This window comes from Trachemys scripta, chromosome 1 (assembly GCF_013100865.1).
Source record: "Trachemys scripta elegans isolate TJP31775 chromosome 1, CAS_Tse_1.0, whole genome shotgun sequence".
Taxonomy (NCBI): domain Eukaryota; kingdom Metazoa; phylum Chordata; order Testudines; family Emydidae; genus Trachemys; species Trachemys scripta.
The window spans coordinates 249,893,287-249,911,137 of record NC_048298.1 but is presented as its reverse complement, the minus strand read 5'-3'; the positions used below and the strand labels follow the sequence as shown (position 1 = coordinate 249,911,137).

The following is a 17,851-nucleotide window of genomic DNA, read 5'->3' as shown; positions in this document are numbered from 1 at the left end:
GGGACACAGCTGGCAGGAACTCCTAATAAGATTTTTTTTAAAAGAAGAGTAGTTTTAAAATGAATCTTGGAAGAACTAGAGAGTTCCAGCAGAATCTTAAGCAGGTGCTCCAAACGCCAATCCACCAACTATCTCTCTCCCATATAGTAAGGAAAGCGACTCTTCATGGTACGTAACCAAGGATATGAAGGAGCCCCTCCTCAGAACTGTATCTTAATATAGCACCCAGAAAATCTGGTCAGTGTGTACTGTATAGTATACACAGACTTTATCTAAATAGGTCACAATAGCTTGTGTGATAATGTTAGTTACCAGATTTTCTCAGTGTTCTTCATATGGTCTAGTGAGGCCTTTACATTTGACCTGAGGTCACTCAATGGTAATTCTGCATGGCTGACTGTGGGTTTCAATGACTCTCCTCCAGCTAGTGTTTTTTTTTTAATCACATGCTCTTGTCTTGTTGTTATAATAACTAAAAATCCACCATAGTAACGAAATGATGCAAAAAGAAGGCTGAGGCTTATCTATGATTGTTCTCCCCTGTACCATAACTGTATAGTATACTGAACTGATATAGTAAGCAATAAGAATACACTATACCAATACAGTTTTGTGCTAATGTCTATTTACCTGCTCACTGAGTTTTGATGCCCCAGCCACAATAAGAACAATGATGTTACCAACAGCCACAGTCAGCAGCCAGCCTGCCTGAAGCACCGATTTCATGTTGGAAGGTGCCTGCAGAAACAAGATATTTAATTGAATTGCTTTGCACTTTAACACATCTTATAAAAATAGATTATGTAGGTTCATGTTCAGTCTTCAAAGTTTAGCTGATTCTTAATATTAACCTGGGTAAAGAATGTGAGCGAAGCCAAACAGCAAAAATTAAGATGTTTGTACACCAATGCGAGGAGCCTAGGTAACAAAATGGAGGAACTAGAGTTACTGGTGCAGGAAGTGAAACCAGATATTATAGGGATAACAGAAACATGGTGGAATAGTAGTCATGACTGGAGTACAGGTATTGAAGGGTATGTGCTGTTTAGGAAAGACAGAAATAAAGGCAAAGGTGGTAGAAAAACATTTTATATCAATGATGAAGTAGACTGTAAAGAAATAAGGGATGGAATGGAGAAGATAGAGTTTGTCTGGGCAAAAATCACATTGGGGAAGACAGCTACTAGAGCCTCCCCTGAGATAGTGCTTGGGTTGTGCTATAGACCACCGGATCTGATTTGGATATGGATAGAGACCTTTTAAATTAAGTAGATACTAATGGGAGACTTTAACTTCCCAGATATAGATTGGAGGACAAGTGCTAGTAATAATCATAGGGCTCAGATTTTCCTAGATGCGATAGCTGATGGATTCCTTCACCAAGTAGTTGCTGAACCAACAAGAGGGGATGCCATTTTAGATTTGGTTTTGGTGAGTAGCGAGGACCTCATAGAAGAAATTGTTATAGGGGACAACCTTGGTTCGAGCAATCATGAGCTAATTCAGTTTAAACTAAACGGAAGAATAAACAAAAATAGATCTGTGACTAGGGTTTTTTATTTCAAAAAAATTAAGGAAATTAGTTAGGGAAGTGGATTGGACTGAAGTACGTGTGGATCTAAAGGTGGAGGAGGCCTGGAATTACTTCAAGTCAAAGTTGCAGAAACCATCAGAAGCCTGCATCCCAAGAAAGGGGGGGAAATTCATAGGCAGGAGTTGTAGACCAAGCTGGATGAGCAAGCATCTCAGAGAGGTGATTAAGAAAAAGCAGAAAGTCTGCAAGGAGTGGAAGATGGGAGTGATCAGCAAGGAAAGCTACCTTATTGAGGTCAGAACATGTAGGGATAAAGTGAGAAAGGCCAAAAGCCATGTAGAGTTTCACCTTGCAAAGGGAATTAAAACCAATAGTAAAAGGTTCTATAGCCATATAAATAAGAAAAAAAAAAAGAAAGAAGTGGGACCGCTAAACACTGAGGATGGAGTGGAGGTTAGGATAATCTAGGCATGGTCCAATATCTAAACAAATACTTTGCCTCGGTCTTTAATGAGGAGCTTAGGGATAATTGTAGGATAACAAATGGGAATGAGGATATGGAGGTAGATATTACCACATCCGAGATAGAAGCCAAACTTGACCAGATTAATGGGACTAAATCGGGGGCCCAGATAATCTTCATCCAAGAATATTAAAGGAACTGGCACATGAAATTGCAAGCCCAATAGCAAAAAAAAGTTAATGAATCTGTAATCTCAGATTCATTACCGTATGACTGGAGAATTGTGAACATAGTTCCTATCTTTAAGAAAGGGAAAAAAAAGTGATCTGGGCAACTACAGGCCTGTTAGTTTGACATCTGTAGTACACAAGGTCTTGAAAAAATTTTTGAAGAAGAAAGTAGTTAAGGACATTGAGGTCAATGGTAATCGGGACAAAATACAACATGGTTTTACAAAAGGTAGATCGTGCCAAACCAACCTGATATCCTTCTTTGAGAAGGTAACAGATTTTCTAGACAAAGGAAACGCAGTGGATCTAATTTACCTCGATTTCAGTAAGGCATTTGATACAGTTCCACATGGGGAATTATTAGCTAAATTGGAAAAGATGGGGATCAATATGAAAATTAAAAGGTGGATAAGGAACTGGTTAAAGGGGAAACTACAATGGGTCGTACTGAAAGGTGAACTGTCAGGCTGGAGGGAGGTTACTAGTGGAGTTCCTCAGGGATCGGTTTTGGGACCAATCTTATTTAATCTTTTTATTACTGACCTTGGCACAAAAAGTGGGAATGTGCTAATAAAGTTTGCGGATGACACAAAGCTGGGAGGTATTGCCAATACAGAAAAGGACCAGAATATCATACAGGAAGATCTGGATGACCTTGTAAACTGGAGTTATAGTAATAGGATGAAATTTAAGATTGAAAAGTGCAAGGTCATGCATTTAGGGATTAATAACAAGAATTATTGTTATAAGCTGGGGACGCATCAGTTGGAAGTAACAGAGGAGGAGAAGGACCTTGGAGTATTGGTTGATCACAGGATGACTATGAGCCGCCAATGTGATATAGCTGTGAAAAAAGCTAATGCGGTCTTGGGATGCATCAGGCGAGGTATTTCCAGTAGAGATAAGGAGGTGTTAGTATCGTTATACAAGGCACTGGTGAGACCTCATCTGGAATACCGTGTGCAGTTCTGGTCTCCCATGTTTAAGAAGGATGAATTCAAACTGGAACAGGTACAGAGAAGGGCTACTAGGATGATCCGAGGAATGGAAAACCTGTCTTATGAAAGGAGACTCAAAGAGCTTGGCTTGTTTAACCTAACCAAAAGAAGGCTGAGGGGAGATATGATTGCTCTCTATAAATATATCAGAGGGATAAATACCAGGAAGGGAGAGGAATTATTTAAACTCAGTACCAATGTGGACACAAGAACAAATGGATATAAACTGGCCATCAGGAAGTTTAGATTAGAAATTAGACGAAGGTTTCTAACCATCAGAGGAGTGAAGTTCTGGAACAGCCTTCCAAGGGGGGTAGTGGGGGCAAAAGACATATCTGGCTTCAAGACTAAGCTTGATAAGTTTATGGAGGGGATGGTATAATGGGATAGCCTAATTTTGGCAACTAATTGGTGTTTGACTATTAGCGGTAAATATGCCCAATGGCCTGTGACGGGATATTAGGTGGGGTGGGATCTGAGATACCTCATAGAATTCTTTCCTGGGTGTCTGGCTGGTGAGTCTTGCCCACATGCCCAGGGTTTAGCTGATGGCCATAGTTGGGGTCGGAAGGAATTTTCCTCCAGGGCAGATTGGTTGAGGTCCTCGGGGTTTTTTGCCTTCCTCTGCAGCATGGGGCACAGGTCACTTGCTGGAATTTTCTCTGCACCTTGAAGTCTTTAAACCATGATTTGAGGACTTCAACGGCTCAGACATAAGTTTGATACAGGAGTTGGTGAGTGAGATTCTGTGGCCTGCATTGTGCAGGAGGTCAGACTAGATGATCATAATGGTCCCTTCTCACCTTAAAGTCTATGATTCTATGAAATGCTGCTGTTTTTTATTTAAAGAATTGTGGGAAGGGCAGGGAAAGATTGTGGAAGCAGTAAATTTCCAGTATTGCTTATAATACTGCAATTATTGTGTACAATGAGTTATTAACAAGCATATTTTACATATGACTCAAACTCACTGGGTACAAAATTGTTGCTGAAATCAGAGTTCACAATAACAAATCAAATAACAGAGACTTGGTGGGACAACTCACATGACTGGAGTACTGTCATGGATGGATATAAACTGTTCAGGAAGGACAGGCAGGGCAGAAAAGGTGGGGGAGTTGCATTGTACGTAAGAGAGGAGTATGACTGCTCAGAGCTCCGGTATGATACTGCAGAAAAACCTGAGAGTCTCTGGATAAAGTTGAGAAGTGGGAGCAACAAGGGTGATGTTGTGGTTGGAGTCTGCTATAGACCACCAGACCAGGGGGATGAGGTGGACGAGGCTTTCTTCTGGCAACTAGCAGAAATTGCTAGATCACAGGCCCTGGTTCTCATGGGAGACTTTAATCACCCTGATATCTGCTGGGAGAGCAATACAGCGGTGCACAGGCAATCCAGGAAATTTTTGGAAAGTGTAGGGGACAATTTCTTGGTGCAAGTGCTGGAGGAACCAACTAGGGGCAAAGCTTTTCTTGACCTGCTGCTCACAAACAGGGAAGAACTAGTAGGGGAAGCAAAAGTGGATGGGAACCTGGGAGGCAGTGACCATGAGATGGTCGAGTTCAGGATCCTGACACAAGGAAGAAAGGAGAGCAGCAGAATACGGACCCTGGACTTCAGAAAAGCAGACTTTGACTCCCTCAGGGAACTGATGGGCAGGATCCCCTGGGAGAATAACATGAAGGGCAAAGGGGTCCAGGAGAGCTGGCTGTATTTTAAAGAATCCTTATTGAGGTTGCAGGAACAAACCATCCCAATGTGTAGAAAGAATAGTAAATATGGCAGGCGACCAGCTTGGCTAAACAGTGAAATCCTTGCTGATCTTAAACGCAAAAAAGAGGCTTATAAGAAGTGGAAGATTGGACAAATGACCAGGGAGGAGTATAAAAATATTGCTCAGGCGTGCAGGAGTGAAATCAGGAAGGCCAAATCACACTTGGAGTTGCAGTTAGCAAGAGATGTTAAGAGTAACAAGAAGGGTTTCTTCAGGTATGTTAGCAACAAGAAGAAAATCAAGGAAAGTGTGGGCCCCTTACTGAATGAGGGAGGCAACCTAGTGACAGAGGATGTGGAAAAAGCTAATGTACTCAATGATTTTTTTGCCTCTGTCTTCACGCACAAGGTCAGCTCCCAGATTGCTGCACTGGGCAGTACAGCATGGGGAGAAGGTGACCAACCCTCTGTGGAGAAAGAAGTGGTTCAGGACTATTTAGAAAAACTGGACGTGCACAAGTCCATGGGGCCGGATGCGCTGCATCCGAGGGTGCTAAAAGAGTTGGCGGGTGAGATTGCAGAGCCATTAGCCATTATTTTTGAAAACTCATGGCGATCGGGGGAGGTCCCAGATGACTGGAAAAAGGCTAATGTAGTGCCCATCTTTAAAAAAGGGAAGAAGGAGGATCCGGGGAACTACAGGCCAGTCAGCCTCACCTCAGTCCCTGGAAAAATCATGGAGCAGGTCCTCAAGGAATCTATTATGAAACATTTAGAGGAGAGGAAAGTGATCAGGAACAGTCAGCATGGATTCATGAAGGGGAAGTCGTGCCTGACTAACCTAATTGCCTTCTATGATGAGATAACTGGCTCTGTGGATGAGGGGAAAGCAGTGGATGTGTTATTTCTTGACTTTAGCAAAGCTTTTGATACGGTCTCCCACAGTATTCTTGCCACCAAGTTAAAGAAGTATGGGCTGGATGAATGGACTGTAAGGTGGATAGAAAGCTGGCTAGATCGTCGGGCTCAACGGGTAGTGATCAATGGCTCCATGTCTAGTTGGCAGCCGGTTTCAAGTGGAGTGCCCCAAGGGTCGGTCCTGGGGCCGGTTTTGTTTAATATCTTTATTAATGATCTGGAGGATGGTGTGGACTGCACTCTCAGCAAGTTTGCAGATGACACTAAACTAGGAGGCGTGGTAGATACACTAGAGGGTAGGGATCGGATACAGAGGGACCTAGACAAATTAGAGGATTGGGCAGAAAAAAACCTGATGAGGTTCAACAAGGACAAGTACAGAGTCCTGCACTTAGGACGGAAGAATCCCATGCACTGCTACAGACTAGGGACCGAATGGCTAGGTAGCAGTTCTGCTGAAAAGGACCTAGGGGTCACAGTGGACGAGAAGCTGGATATGAGTCAACAGTGTGCTCTTGTTGCCAAGAAGGCTAACGGCATTTTGGGCTGTATAAGTAGGGGCATTGCCAGCAGATCAAGGAACGTGATCGTTCCCCTTTATTCGACATTGGTGAGGCCTCATCTGGAATACTGTGTCCAGTTTTGGGCCCCACACTACAAGAAGGATGTGGAAAAATTGGAAAGAGTCCAGCGGAGGGCAACAAAAATGATTAGGGGTCTGGAGCACATGACTTATGAGGAGAGGCTGAGAGAACTGGGATTGTTTAGTCTCCAGAAGAGAAGAATGAGGGGGGATTTGATAGCAGCCTTCAACTACCTGAAGGGGGGTTCCAAAGAGGATGGAGCTCGGCTGTTCTCAGTGGTGGCAGATGACAGAACAAGGAGCAATGGTCTCAAGTTGCAGTGGGGGAGGTCCAGGTTGGATATCAGGAAAAACTATTTCACTAGGAGGGTGGTGAAACACTGGAATGCGTTACCTAGGGAGGTGGTGGAGTCTCCTTCCTTGGAGGTTTTTAAGGCCCGGCTTGACAAAGCCTTGGCTGGGATGATTTAGCTGGGAATTGGTCCTGCTTTGAGCAGGGGGTTGGACTAGATGACCTCTTGAGGTCCCTTCCAACTCTGATATTCTATGATTCTATGATTCTATGAAATTATATCTGTCTAGGTACTTATAAGGTACCCATCACAACAGTATATGAGCACAAATTGTTACAGTACATATACTATTCATCAGAATGAAAGGAAAAGGACATAAAAAAGAAAAAGCATTCATGGCTAATATGTGAGACAAATTGGAGTGTCTTAAAAATAAGGGGAGAGAAATTATTTAGGGTGATACAAAGTGATACACAATTAAACTGATGCAAAAGGCTCTTATTTCAGTTTAAATAAGATTTGTTTTGTTTTAGCTTAAATTGACAAGGGACACTTTGAAGCTAAAACAAAATGAAATAAGAGTGTCCACACCGGAGTTTAAAAAGCAATTTAAATTAAACTAGCACAACGGATGTGTGTAGACAAGGTCTCAGTATCTATTCATTCTGTTTTTAGCTTTTCCCCACCCAGAGCTGGCTCCATAACAAGAAGCAGTACAGCCCTGGTGCCAAGAGTTTCCATTGGCAGGCAGTTTGTATGATGGAGTGACCTGAAGACTGGTGGTCAGATCATCAGCTACTGTAAATCAAATAGTCTGAAATCAATACAAAAGTCATTGAAAAATGCTAATTTACACCAACAAAAAATCTGGCAACTTCTGATTCGCATAGATGGTGGTGGTGATTATTTTTCTTTAGTGATTAGTCTAATTGTTTTTCTGTCTGCTTGGTAAAACTATTATATTCATCAGTAAAAGGTGAAGACATATCTCAGGAATACTAATGTTATTTATGGTAACCTCCTACCTGAGAATAGGAAAATGCCAGTCCAGTGACAGAGAAGACCACTTCACCACATGTAATAATGAAGTACTGAGGGATCTGCCAAGCCATGTGAACTGTATTGGGTTGGATATCTTCAACGTATCTGAGTTCTAGTCTGTTGTTGTTGCACTGAAATAATAATAATGAAAATGGTACATTAAAAAACAATGATGAAAATGTTGCATGTTTTCTAAAGATAAAAATATGCTATGAGATTTTTATCAGGGAGCAACCCTCCTATCTATGTTAAAATAAACCAATAGTGCATAGAGAATTTTAAATTAGTGATAATTTTGTCACTGAGTCCATATTAAGACCTTTAAGCCCTGGGTATCTGACCAGACTCCAGGTTTTTAAGTCTGTTAGGCAGAAACTAGAACCCCTACATTATTAACTGATTCACCATACGTATTTTGATTCAGAATGCAACCCATTACTTCCATTATTATTTTTATAGTTTATTAAAACTACATTAAGATAAAATATTCTAATGTATGAGGTAAGTCCATATAGTTATTTTATATTTCAGCAATAGCAGGTAATTTGTTCAATGGCAATTAAAACAAAATTAAAAAGTAATGTAACACAAAAGTTATTCTGCATCTTCTAGCAGCACTGGCAATTTACCTCTTGAATTACAATAGTGTATGCACTGCCATATCCAAATGGTATTGACTGATTTTTGCAAGTCAGTGAATTGTCTCCAAAAACAACAATCTCTTTTCTGAAAAACAAAGAAGTTAATCTAAATAACTCTGGAATTAATTGTACTTACATAATAATACCATGAATTCCATGTACTTTTTCTGAAGACAAAGACTATTTTTTTCCTGGAAGTCTTTGGATTAAGGTAAAGCAAAATACTTACATGCCTCTTGTAAAGGATGTATAATTGGTGGCAGAAAAACTCTTCACATCTGCAAGATAAGTACTACCCATTGTGATGTTGATGGTTGAAGCCAAATTGTTTATAAATCTTTACAAAATAAAAAGAATATAATACTTGCTTATAAAACATGACAACATAAGTAAAACTTACACAAAGCTAACATTCTTTACATTATATGCTGGCAAAGCAACAGATACTTGAAATAATTTTCCTCCCCCATCTCATTTGAATAGATTTTGATCATTTTTAAATGACATTTTCTCTTCTCTTTAAAAATGTATAGCTGATGCAAGAAGCAAAACAGAATCCATCTCCCTTTTCAGATGAGTCAATAAGTTAAAACCTGTTTTTTTCAGTAACAAATGAAGATTCAGGTTGAAGATGCACAGGAAGCAGAAACAAGATATTGACTATAAAGATGCCATTTTAACACTCAGCTGAAGTAAAGCAAATGTTTATTAACGATACCTGATTTGATTTTTTCCATCTTCTGACTTTGATGTAAGGCCATCAAGCAGCTAGTGGAAAAGACAATTATCATTAATAAGATATTTGTGTTGGTATCTTTGATATGCTATGATGTGCACTATTATGTACCAATATCCACTATCTCTTACTTCAGAATAAGACTCCAAGGGTAGATCCACAGAGTTAGGCCAGTGTCTAACTACTACTTTTGGTGCCTAAATACAAAACTTAAATCCTCATAACTTCAGCTGCCATCTAACTCTATAAGCAACTAAATTTCCACTGGTAAAGTCCCCATGGCACCTAACTTTCTGCTGGTGGGCACATGCTAAGACACCTTAATCCTAATGTTCAGCTCACACCTCAGCCCCAATAGGATATCCCACATATCTCACCTGTGGGGCCTGATCTGGTAGGCATTCTCAGAGGCTGTCTACCAGGTTGGACCCCAAACAAAACAGAAGACGAGGTGATGCCAGTGCTCCCCTTACACTTAATAAAGCAGGATATGGGAGAGACCCATGTTCAAATCCCCACTATGCATGAGCTGGAGCAAGGATTGAACACAGGACTCCTACCTCACTACCCTAACCACTGGGCTATACAGTATTTTGGGATGGGCCTCTCTCAACCTCTCCTGTTGAAGCCATTCCACTTTGTATGAAATATTTAAATATTAATTGGGCCAGAGAGAGAGAGAGAGTCATTGTTACTCTCGCTGTCACTTGTAAGACCCAGGTTCCAATCCCTGCTCCAATGGCTAAGTATTTCATAAAAAGTGGAACAGCTTCAAGAAAAGACTATATAGTATATAGCTCAGTGGTTGGGGAACTCACGTGGAACATAAGAGAGTTGCATTCAAATCCCTGCTCCAGCTCACGCAGAGAGAGAGAGAGAACTGAACCATGGGCTTCCACATTTTGGGTGAGTGGTCTAACTACTAGGCTTAAAAGTGGCACTACCACCTCCTAATTTTTATTTATTTATTTTGTGACAAAGGTCTGACTTAAGCGCCTAAATCAAGGCGATGGTTCATGGCTGTGAATCTTTAGCAGAGGGAGGTGCCTCCTGCTCATCCAGAGATGGGCACCTACCTCTGGCATTTCCTATTGACTAGCTTGGGCAACCCCCCCGCAATCAGCTTGCTGACTTTTGTGAATCCCTTTCTTAGGGGTCTTACTTTCCCTATGCACTGGATAGGGAGATGTGTTGCTTAACTCAGGGCTGTGGATTCCACGAGGTGACAGGGCACCTCAATGCTAGGTGCTGTATCATGGAGGCCTGATCAACACTGAAAATTTAGATCAACATAGCTATGTCATTCAGGATTGTGAAAAATTCACATCCCAGCATGCCGTAGCTATGCTGATCTAATCCCTGGGGTAGATGTGAGCAAGTCAACAGAAGAATGTTTCTACCAACCTCGCTACCACTGCTCAAGGAGGTAGCTTATCTACACCAATGGAAAAGCCCATGCCAACACGGTAGGAAGCACCGGTGTTACAGCATCATAGCTGTGCTGCAATAGCACTAAGTCCCTTTTGTGGACCTGCCCCCAAGTCTCATCTTTAGAGTTTTGTTAATACATGTGATTGTTGTGAAGCATGAAACTAAGACCATCCATTTAAAATTATTTATGTTTATCCAGAAATGTTTAAACTATATATTAAATTACATTAAACTTCACTTGAGATTAAAACTCTCCATTTAAGAAGATTGGAAGGGTATACTAACTAGGAATTAAACAAGCTTACCAATTCAGTTTGGATGCCACCTGTATTTTTTAGTATAAGTGTATGACGTTCTTTTCCCAGAAAATTAAGAGACTGATTTAAGGTTTGATTTCCATAGGCTATATTCATTCCTGTTAAGCTAGTAGTGTCAAATGTCAGATAGTTTGTCTATATAAAAAAAAAAAAGAAAGAACATTTGCTATGTATATTCACATAACTGTGACTCTATCTATGCATTTATCAGAATCCTACTGACTCAAGAGTTCTGAAATTTATTAGGTATGTTGCACATGGTCTCTGGTACTTCATACATGTCTCATAAATCGCACTGAAGATTTTTGTTCATTTTTCTGCATCTAAAACCACTGTAATCATTTTGTCCATAAATGGTTTTGGTTCATTTCTTTCTTCACACAGACCTTTCCACCCCCACACAATCCCATTTTGGGTTGAGACCCCCACGATTACAATACCATGAAATTTCAGATTTAAATATCTGAAACCATTAAATTTACGATTTTTTAAATCCATTGACAATGTAATTGACCAAAATGGACTGTGAATTTGGTAGGGCCCTACTCATAGAGTGAGGAAAAGGAAGTATCTCTGCATTGCTAAACCTCCATAAGAACTGGTACTGGTAAACATCCTTGTTGAAAGTCTCAGCAGACAATCCAAAGACTGTATGGTATGGAGGCTGCACTATCGTTGAATGCTTCCTCCAGAACAAGGTTGAGGCACATTGGCACTGCCATGTGGAAAATCCTGCACTGTCTCTGTTGGTGCTGTACCTGTACCATGGTTAAACAGAGGACTTCACTCCTCTGTATCAATTTAACATCTGGTGGGAGCAACAAATTTACTTAGAAATAGAAGGAAAATTATCAGCATTTCCACATACTGCTGTGAATGAAATTCTTGGTACTCTGAAGTCTGGGTGAAGGAAGAAATGAACCAGTTATGTGAATTCCAATACTGGGGGGTTGCTGTGGGGGATATTGTGCTGCTGCTCCAGCAGCAGAGCAGAAGGAAGGATGGCAATACCATACCATGTGACACGCACTTCTGCGCTGCTGCTGGCAGCAACGCTCCTTTCAGAGTTGGATTCCCAGCCAGCAACCATGGAGCTTCCTGCATTCAGGGAAGGTTCCCAGAGATTAATCTGACCCAACCTTGGGAGTGGCCCATGCAGAGGAAGAGGAAGTCCTGTCCTTCCCTAGCCCCTCCAGGACTAGCAGCAGGAGCCCAGCGTTTGGGAATTAAAGGATCCTTGTGCAGGTTATGTGTGTGTGTAGGGAAGGGGAGGGTTTGACCATGTCACCAGGGCCTGATGAAATTCAGCCTAAGGTATTTAAGGAACTAGCTAAAGTAATCTCAGAACCATTAGCTAGTACCTTGGAGAACTCATGGAGGATGATAGGTGAGGTCCCAGAGGACCGGAGAAGGGAAAATATAATACCTATCATTAAAAAGGGGACCAGGGCAAAATCTGAAACTGAGGCCCCCACCCTTCCAAAAAATTTGCAGCCACAGAAATCATTAAACCAAGGGTGCAAAAACACTGAAGGGAGGCCAGTGTGTGAGGGGGAGTTGGAGAGCAAGCCTGTCCTGCATTCACCCTGCAACAGCAGCAGCTCCTGTCCCGTGGGGATGGGCTCAGCTCCCTGCACCAGGCATTGCAATCTGAAGCATGGCACTGCAGTACCACTCAAGTTTGGCCCAGCTGACCCTCTGTCATGAGGGAGGGGTGGCTGGGCATAAACTGAGTGGTACTGTGACCATGTGCACCAGGTTGCAAAACCACTTGGTTTGGGGAGGCCCCTCTCCAAAAGGGGGCTTAGGGCAAACTGGTTCTTTTGCCTGCCCCCACATGGGCGGCCTTTAAGGGGAACAAAAAAAACACAAGAAATTATAGACCAGTCAGCCTAACTTTGATACTTGGAAAGATACTGAGACAAATTATTAAAAATCAACTTTGTAACCAACTAGAGGATAATAGGGTAATAAGTAATAGCCAATATAGATTTGTCAAGACCAAATCATGTCAAACCAACCTAATTTCCTTATTTGACAGGTTTACTGGCCTAGTGGATAGGTGAGAAGCAGCAGATGTGATATATCTTAATTTCAGTAAGGCTTCTGACGTAGTCCCACATGATATTCTCATAAGTAAACTAGGGAAATGTGGTTTAGATGAAATTACTATAAGGTGGCTTCAAAACTGCTATAAAGACCATACTCAAGAGTAGTTATCAATGGTTTGTTGTCACACTAGGAAGGTGTAGCTACTGGGTAAGAAAGCTGTTTTTTTACAAAATGATTAGTGACTTTTTTCTCCAAAATTTTTATTAAAAAGTTTTTAAAAACATCGTTGAAATGGTTATCAATTTTTTCATTTACTAAAATGCAGATTTTCAGTAAACAAAACATTTAAAAAAAGCTTGTGAAAAATTGAGAAAATAAGTTGTTTTTTTTTTTTTTACCAACTCTAATCATTACTCTTTCTTACCGCCATCAGAGATTCCACAGACATATTTTCAACTCCAGGGCCAATGTCAACTTTTGCAACATCAGTGCCTAAATTTATTACTTTGATTTGGGATTGCCCTTCTTTCGGGAAGTTTGGAAGAGTTTTCTTGGTGAAAAAGAGTGAAATAAATTAAACAGTAAGTAATAAATATAATATAATATATAATATAATCACAATGACCTTAGTACTTATGAATAAAATTGACATTTGCACGACACCTGTGATTAACACACATGGTGACAACATGTTTCCGTATGCTTCCTCACCCTCTATACTAAAAAGCCTAAGAAAAGGAACTCCTTTTTTCTCAGCAAGACTTCCACAACCCCATACACCTATTATCCATTTTCCTTCTGTGGTTTGCTGTCAACATCAGGACCCTTCAGGACTCAGGGTACAGGCATCAGGGGCTCCAAGGCTTTCTCACAGTCTACAACAGGCCATATTTCTGAATTCCCTTTCATCCTATCTTCTGTCCCATTTACAACAGATGATGACTAACCAGCATGTAGCCATAAGTGGGACCCTTCAGCAGGAAGGTATCAGGCCAAAGAGAGAAACCAGGCTTCATTTTCACTTCCAACCCATTCTGACAAGAAGAAGCCACCATATTAGTGGATAAAATGGCCTTTGTACCTGTGTGCACTGAGATTTGGTAGAGCCATATGCATTTTCATTTCTTTCCCACAAGTACTACCCTACCTAGCTTTTAATGTTATCTCTTTTCCATTGTCCACATATATCACTATATAAAAATGCTCTCTGGTCTTTTTTAAAATTTCTATAGGTAGCTAATCATTTTGGGCGAAGTTCATCCCTGGGCACGAAGCCAGCATAGGGCTATTTAAGTCCCCCCTCCTCTCAAAACAGGACATAAAGCAAGATGGAACTACACTATTTATACCAGCTGAAGATCTAGCCCTTTAATCTTATCTTTAACAAGCAGTGTTGAAAGTAAAACTCATTGTATTCCAATGGATTCACACAGTAAATCAACAGCATTTCACTCTTAATTTGTGACATCACATAGCCCTGGGGTTGTGTCACACTTACCCTCCACTCAAAACAAATCAAAAAGGTCAGATATGCAAATGAATTCCTCAACAAACCAAAAAACTAAGTCTTCTGGTTTTAAACTTTGAACTTCAATTAAAATTAAAAACCCATAACAAAAACAGATAAGAATACGCTGCTGAGGAACTCTTCTAGCTTATTAATTTTATCATAGATCACGTTACATTCCATGACACATATATACCAATACATTCCCTTCCCTCTTTTTTTAATAAAAACATTCTTGGTTAATTCGTATAGAAAGAAATGATTAATTGCCATGGTTTGGACCATTTGCACTCTCACCAAAATCTGTATAGTAATTAAAAAGCTAAATAGCAATATCATCATTTGGTTGTGTTCGGCTTAACTTACATCGATTTGCACTTGTACCAGTGCAGCAGCAACAAAAGCCAGAGATGCAAGAAACATACCAACTGTAATCTTCCTCAGGGGCCTAGTATAGCAACAAAAAACATGAATGTTAGGAGTAGTATTAATCCAAAAATTCAGCTGTGAGTTTCCATTTCATTATGGAGAACATTAAGATGACTATTGATAGTATATTATTACCCTGTGAGTACTGATATGGTTACAGAAAATACCCTTTTAAGCCTTACATATCTCAGTGTTAGTTCCCAGTTACCATTTAGGGAAATCTAGACTCCTTGAAATTACATCTCTAGTCCATTTAATAATCTGTTGCTCAAGATCTATATGGCTCATTTCTATGATTAGCCATCATCTGAACAATTATTAGGTTTGCACAGTTGACCTAAAAAGTCTGATTTACTCAGAAAGGGAACTTAACCCATTTAAAGCTGCAAAGAATAAAAAGAGCTACAGAAGTGCATAGTTAGGGCCTGTACAAAAGGGAGATTACTTATTATGCATATACTACTATGTTCAAATCTGGAAAGTACTGAACTAAAAAAAATTCAGAGAGATATGGTTTTTAGGTCTAATGACATTTTAAGAAATTATTAAATTTAGTACCATGGCAATAAAAGTCAGTCTAGGGCAGGGATCGGCAATCTTTGGCACGCGTGAAGCGGCGCGGGCTGAGGGATGTGCTGGCCGCTGCTTCCCGACGTCCCCATTGTCCTGGAACGGCGAACCACGGCCAATGGGAGCTGTGATCAGCCGAACCTGCCAAAGGTTGCCAATCCCTGGTCTAGGGCAAACTATCTATTTATGGCATCAAATAATGGCTGTGGAGGGCCCATGTATGAAGGAGCCAAGTAAAATTTTCATTCCCAGGAAAGAACATAAACGGTTCTACCTCTCTGATGTAATCAAAATCTTAGTGGGAAGAGGATCGGAGGGCCAGCAAGTTTGTAATAGGGGAAGTTCACATTCCCACAACAATTTTCATAAATGGATAAAAGCTAAATGTAATAAATGGGTCAGAAAAGAACAGTACAGTCAGGAAATTTGATTTTTAAATTTCTCTTACCATTTCTTTATTTGATACTAAATTTATCAATAATGCCCATACATCAGTTGTGACTGTTTGTTGGACACACAGTACAGTTGTAGTACTAGAAACGTGGGTTCCAGACTTATATAAAATCAATGAGGAAAGCAAGAGAATCAGAGGAAAAAAACTCAGGAATATACTGTAAATACCCAAAACAGGGAACTTTAATTTGAAACCCTGTAAAATAAATTAATTAAAAATTTAATTAAAAAATTCCAGTTACAAAATTCATGTAGCTTCTTTATAATGAATCACCCCTTCCTAAGACTCAGTTATGAGAGAGCATCTGGATGAATTCTAGCCTAATTTTATGTCTTCCTGCCACTGAGTCTTAACCTAGAATGACTCCTAAAAATGGGAGACCCATTTTATAGTGTATAGAATTATCTAAATTTAGGGGAAAGCTCTTTTTTCAATTGAGTTAACTCAAATCAAGCTAACTTAACACACTTGAAAACCCTATTAAGCCAACTTGATTGAGTTAACTCAGTGGAAAAAAGTACCCTTTTCCCTTAGTTGTTTCAGCCAATGAACCTTTTCCTTCTTTCCAAACTGCATTCCTATCCATGCTATATTGCTAGTAACAGATGGTGCTACATGAAGGTATACATAGGGGGGAGGGATAGCTCAGTGGTTTGAGCATTGGCCTGCTAAACCCAGGGTTGTGAGTTCAATCCTTGAGGGGGCCACTTGGGGATCTGGGGCAAAATCAGTACTTGGTCCTGCTAAGGAAGGCAGGGGGCTGGACTCGATGACCTTTCAAGGTCCCTTCCAGTTCTAGGAGATGGGATGGGATAGCAACACTCTCAACTAGAGCTGGTGAGGAAATGGTTTTCATGTTCCATTAATATTTTTGAGAGTTCAAAAAATTTTCCTGTCTTGATTCTAGGCAAAAAGTTAAAATCTCAAAAATCCTTGTGAACCAAAAAAAACCAAATTTTTACCATTTTGGGTCAATCAAAATATTCTGTTTTGATCATTTTTGTTTTGATTTTGCCCTTCTTTGCAACATTTTTTTCAGTCTAAATTGTTTAAATTTTGAAAGAAGTAGTCATTTTGAACCATAAAAATGAAATTTTTAACTTTGACACTCTATTTCCAACCTTTTTTCCTAACATTTACTTGAGTCAGGAAATTTTTGAACCTGACCCTACTTTGCTAACAGTTTAGTTTTCACTGAATTGGCATTTTTTGACAAAAAGTGATTAATCGAAAAATTCCTGGCCAGCTCTACTCACAACGTAAAGTGCAGTCTAAGATCTACCAGAAAGTATATCTGGCTTCTCCCATTCTGAGGCAAAAAGGTACTCCCACAAGATAGGAGTAACTATGTGTCTATTTTTTATAATACAAAACAGAAAGAAAGAATGAAGGAAGGAAGAAACCAAGGGTGAAATCCTGGTTCTCTTGAAGTCAATTGGATTTATGGTAGGGTTACCATATTTTGTGCCTCCAAATGGAGGACACTCCACAGCCCCGCCCCAGCCCCGCCCACACCCCCGCCCCAACCCCGCCTCCTCCCCAAAGTCTCCGCCCCCTCCCCTGCTTCCCGCGAATATTTGATTCGCGGGAAGCCTGAAGCAGGTAAGGGGCGGTGTGGGGAGAGGAGGCGCGGCCCAGGCTGGCCCCCCGGCGTTTCCAGCCTGGGTCGGCTCGGGCCCTGGGGTGCCGGCCCCGGCCGACCACCCCCGGCCCGCCCAGCACTGGCAGCCCCCGGCGGAGGCCCCCGGCTCCCCGCCCCGCGGGTTCGGCTCCCCGGCTCCCGGCTCCCCGGCTCCCCGCGGGCTCGGCTCCCCGGCTCCCCGCCCGGCTCCCCGCGGGCTCGGCTCCCCGGCTCCCCGCGGGCTCGGCTCCCCGCCCGGCTCGGCTCCCCGGCTCCCCGCACGGCTCGGCTCCCCGCGGGCTCGGCTCCCCGGCTCCCCC

The 17,851-nt window shown here is 41.3% G+C and overlaps 1 protein-coding gene across 1 annotated transcript in view; it reads right to left on the bottom strand.

Annotated features, from left to right (window-relative positions):
• The window catches only part of SLC15A1 (solute carrier family 15 member 1), a 53,134-nt gene that overhangs the window by 3,884 nt on the left and 31,399 nt on the right, over window positions 1–17,851 (bottom strand). The window contains exons 15-22 of the mRNA XM_034758222.1: window positions 14,824–14,905; window positions 13,375–13,500; window positions 10,887–11,033; window positions 9,133–9,182; window positions 8,644–8,751; window positions 8,403–8,499; window positions 7,758–7,904; window positions 631–738 (exon numbers count right to left, since the gene is read on the bottom strand). Of these exons, the coding sequence (XP_034614113.1) occupies window positions 631–738; window positions 7,758–7,904; window positions 8,403–8,499; window positions 8,644–8,751; window positions 9,133–9,182; window positions 10,887–11,033; window positions 13,375–13,500; window positions 14,824–14,905 (865 nt within the window). The remainder of the gene's footprint in view (window positions 1–630; window positions 739–7,757; window positions 7,905–8,402; window positions 8,500–8,643; window positions 8,752–9,132; window positions 9,183–10,886; window positions 11,034–13,374; window positions 13,501–14,823; window positions 14,906–17,851) is intronic.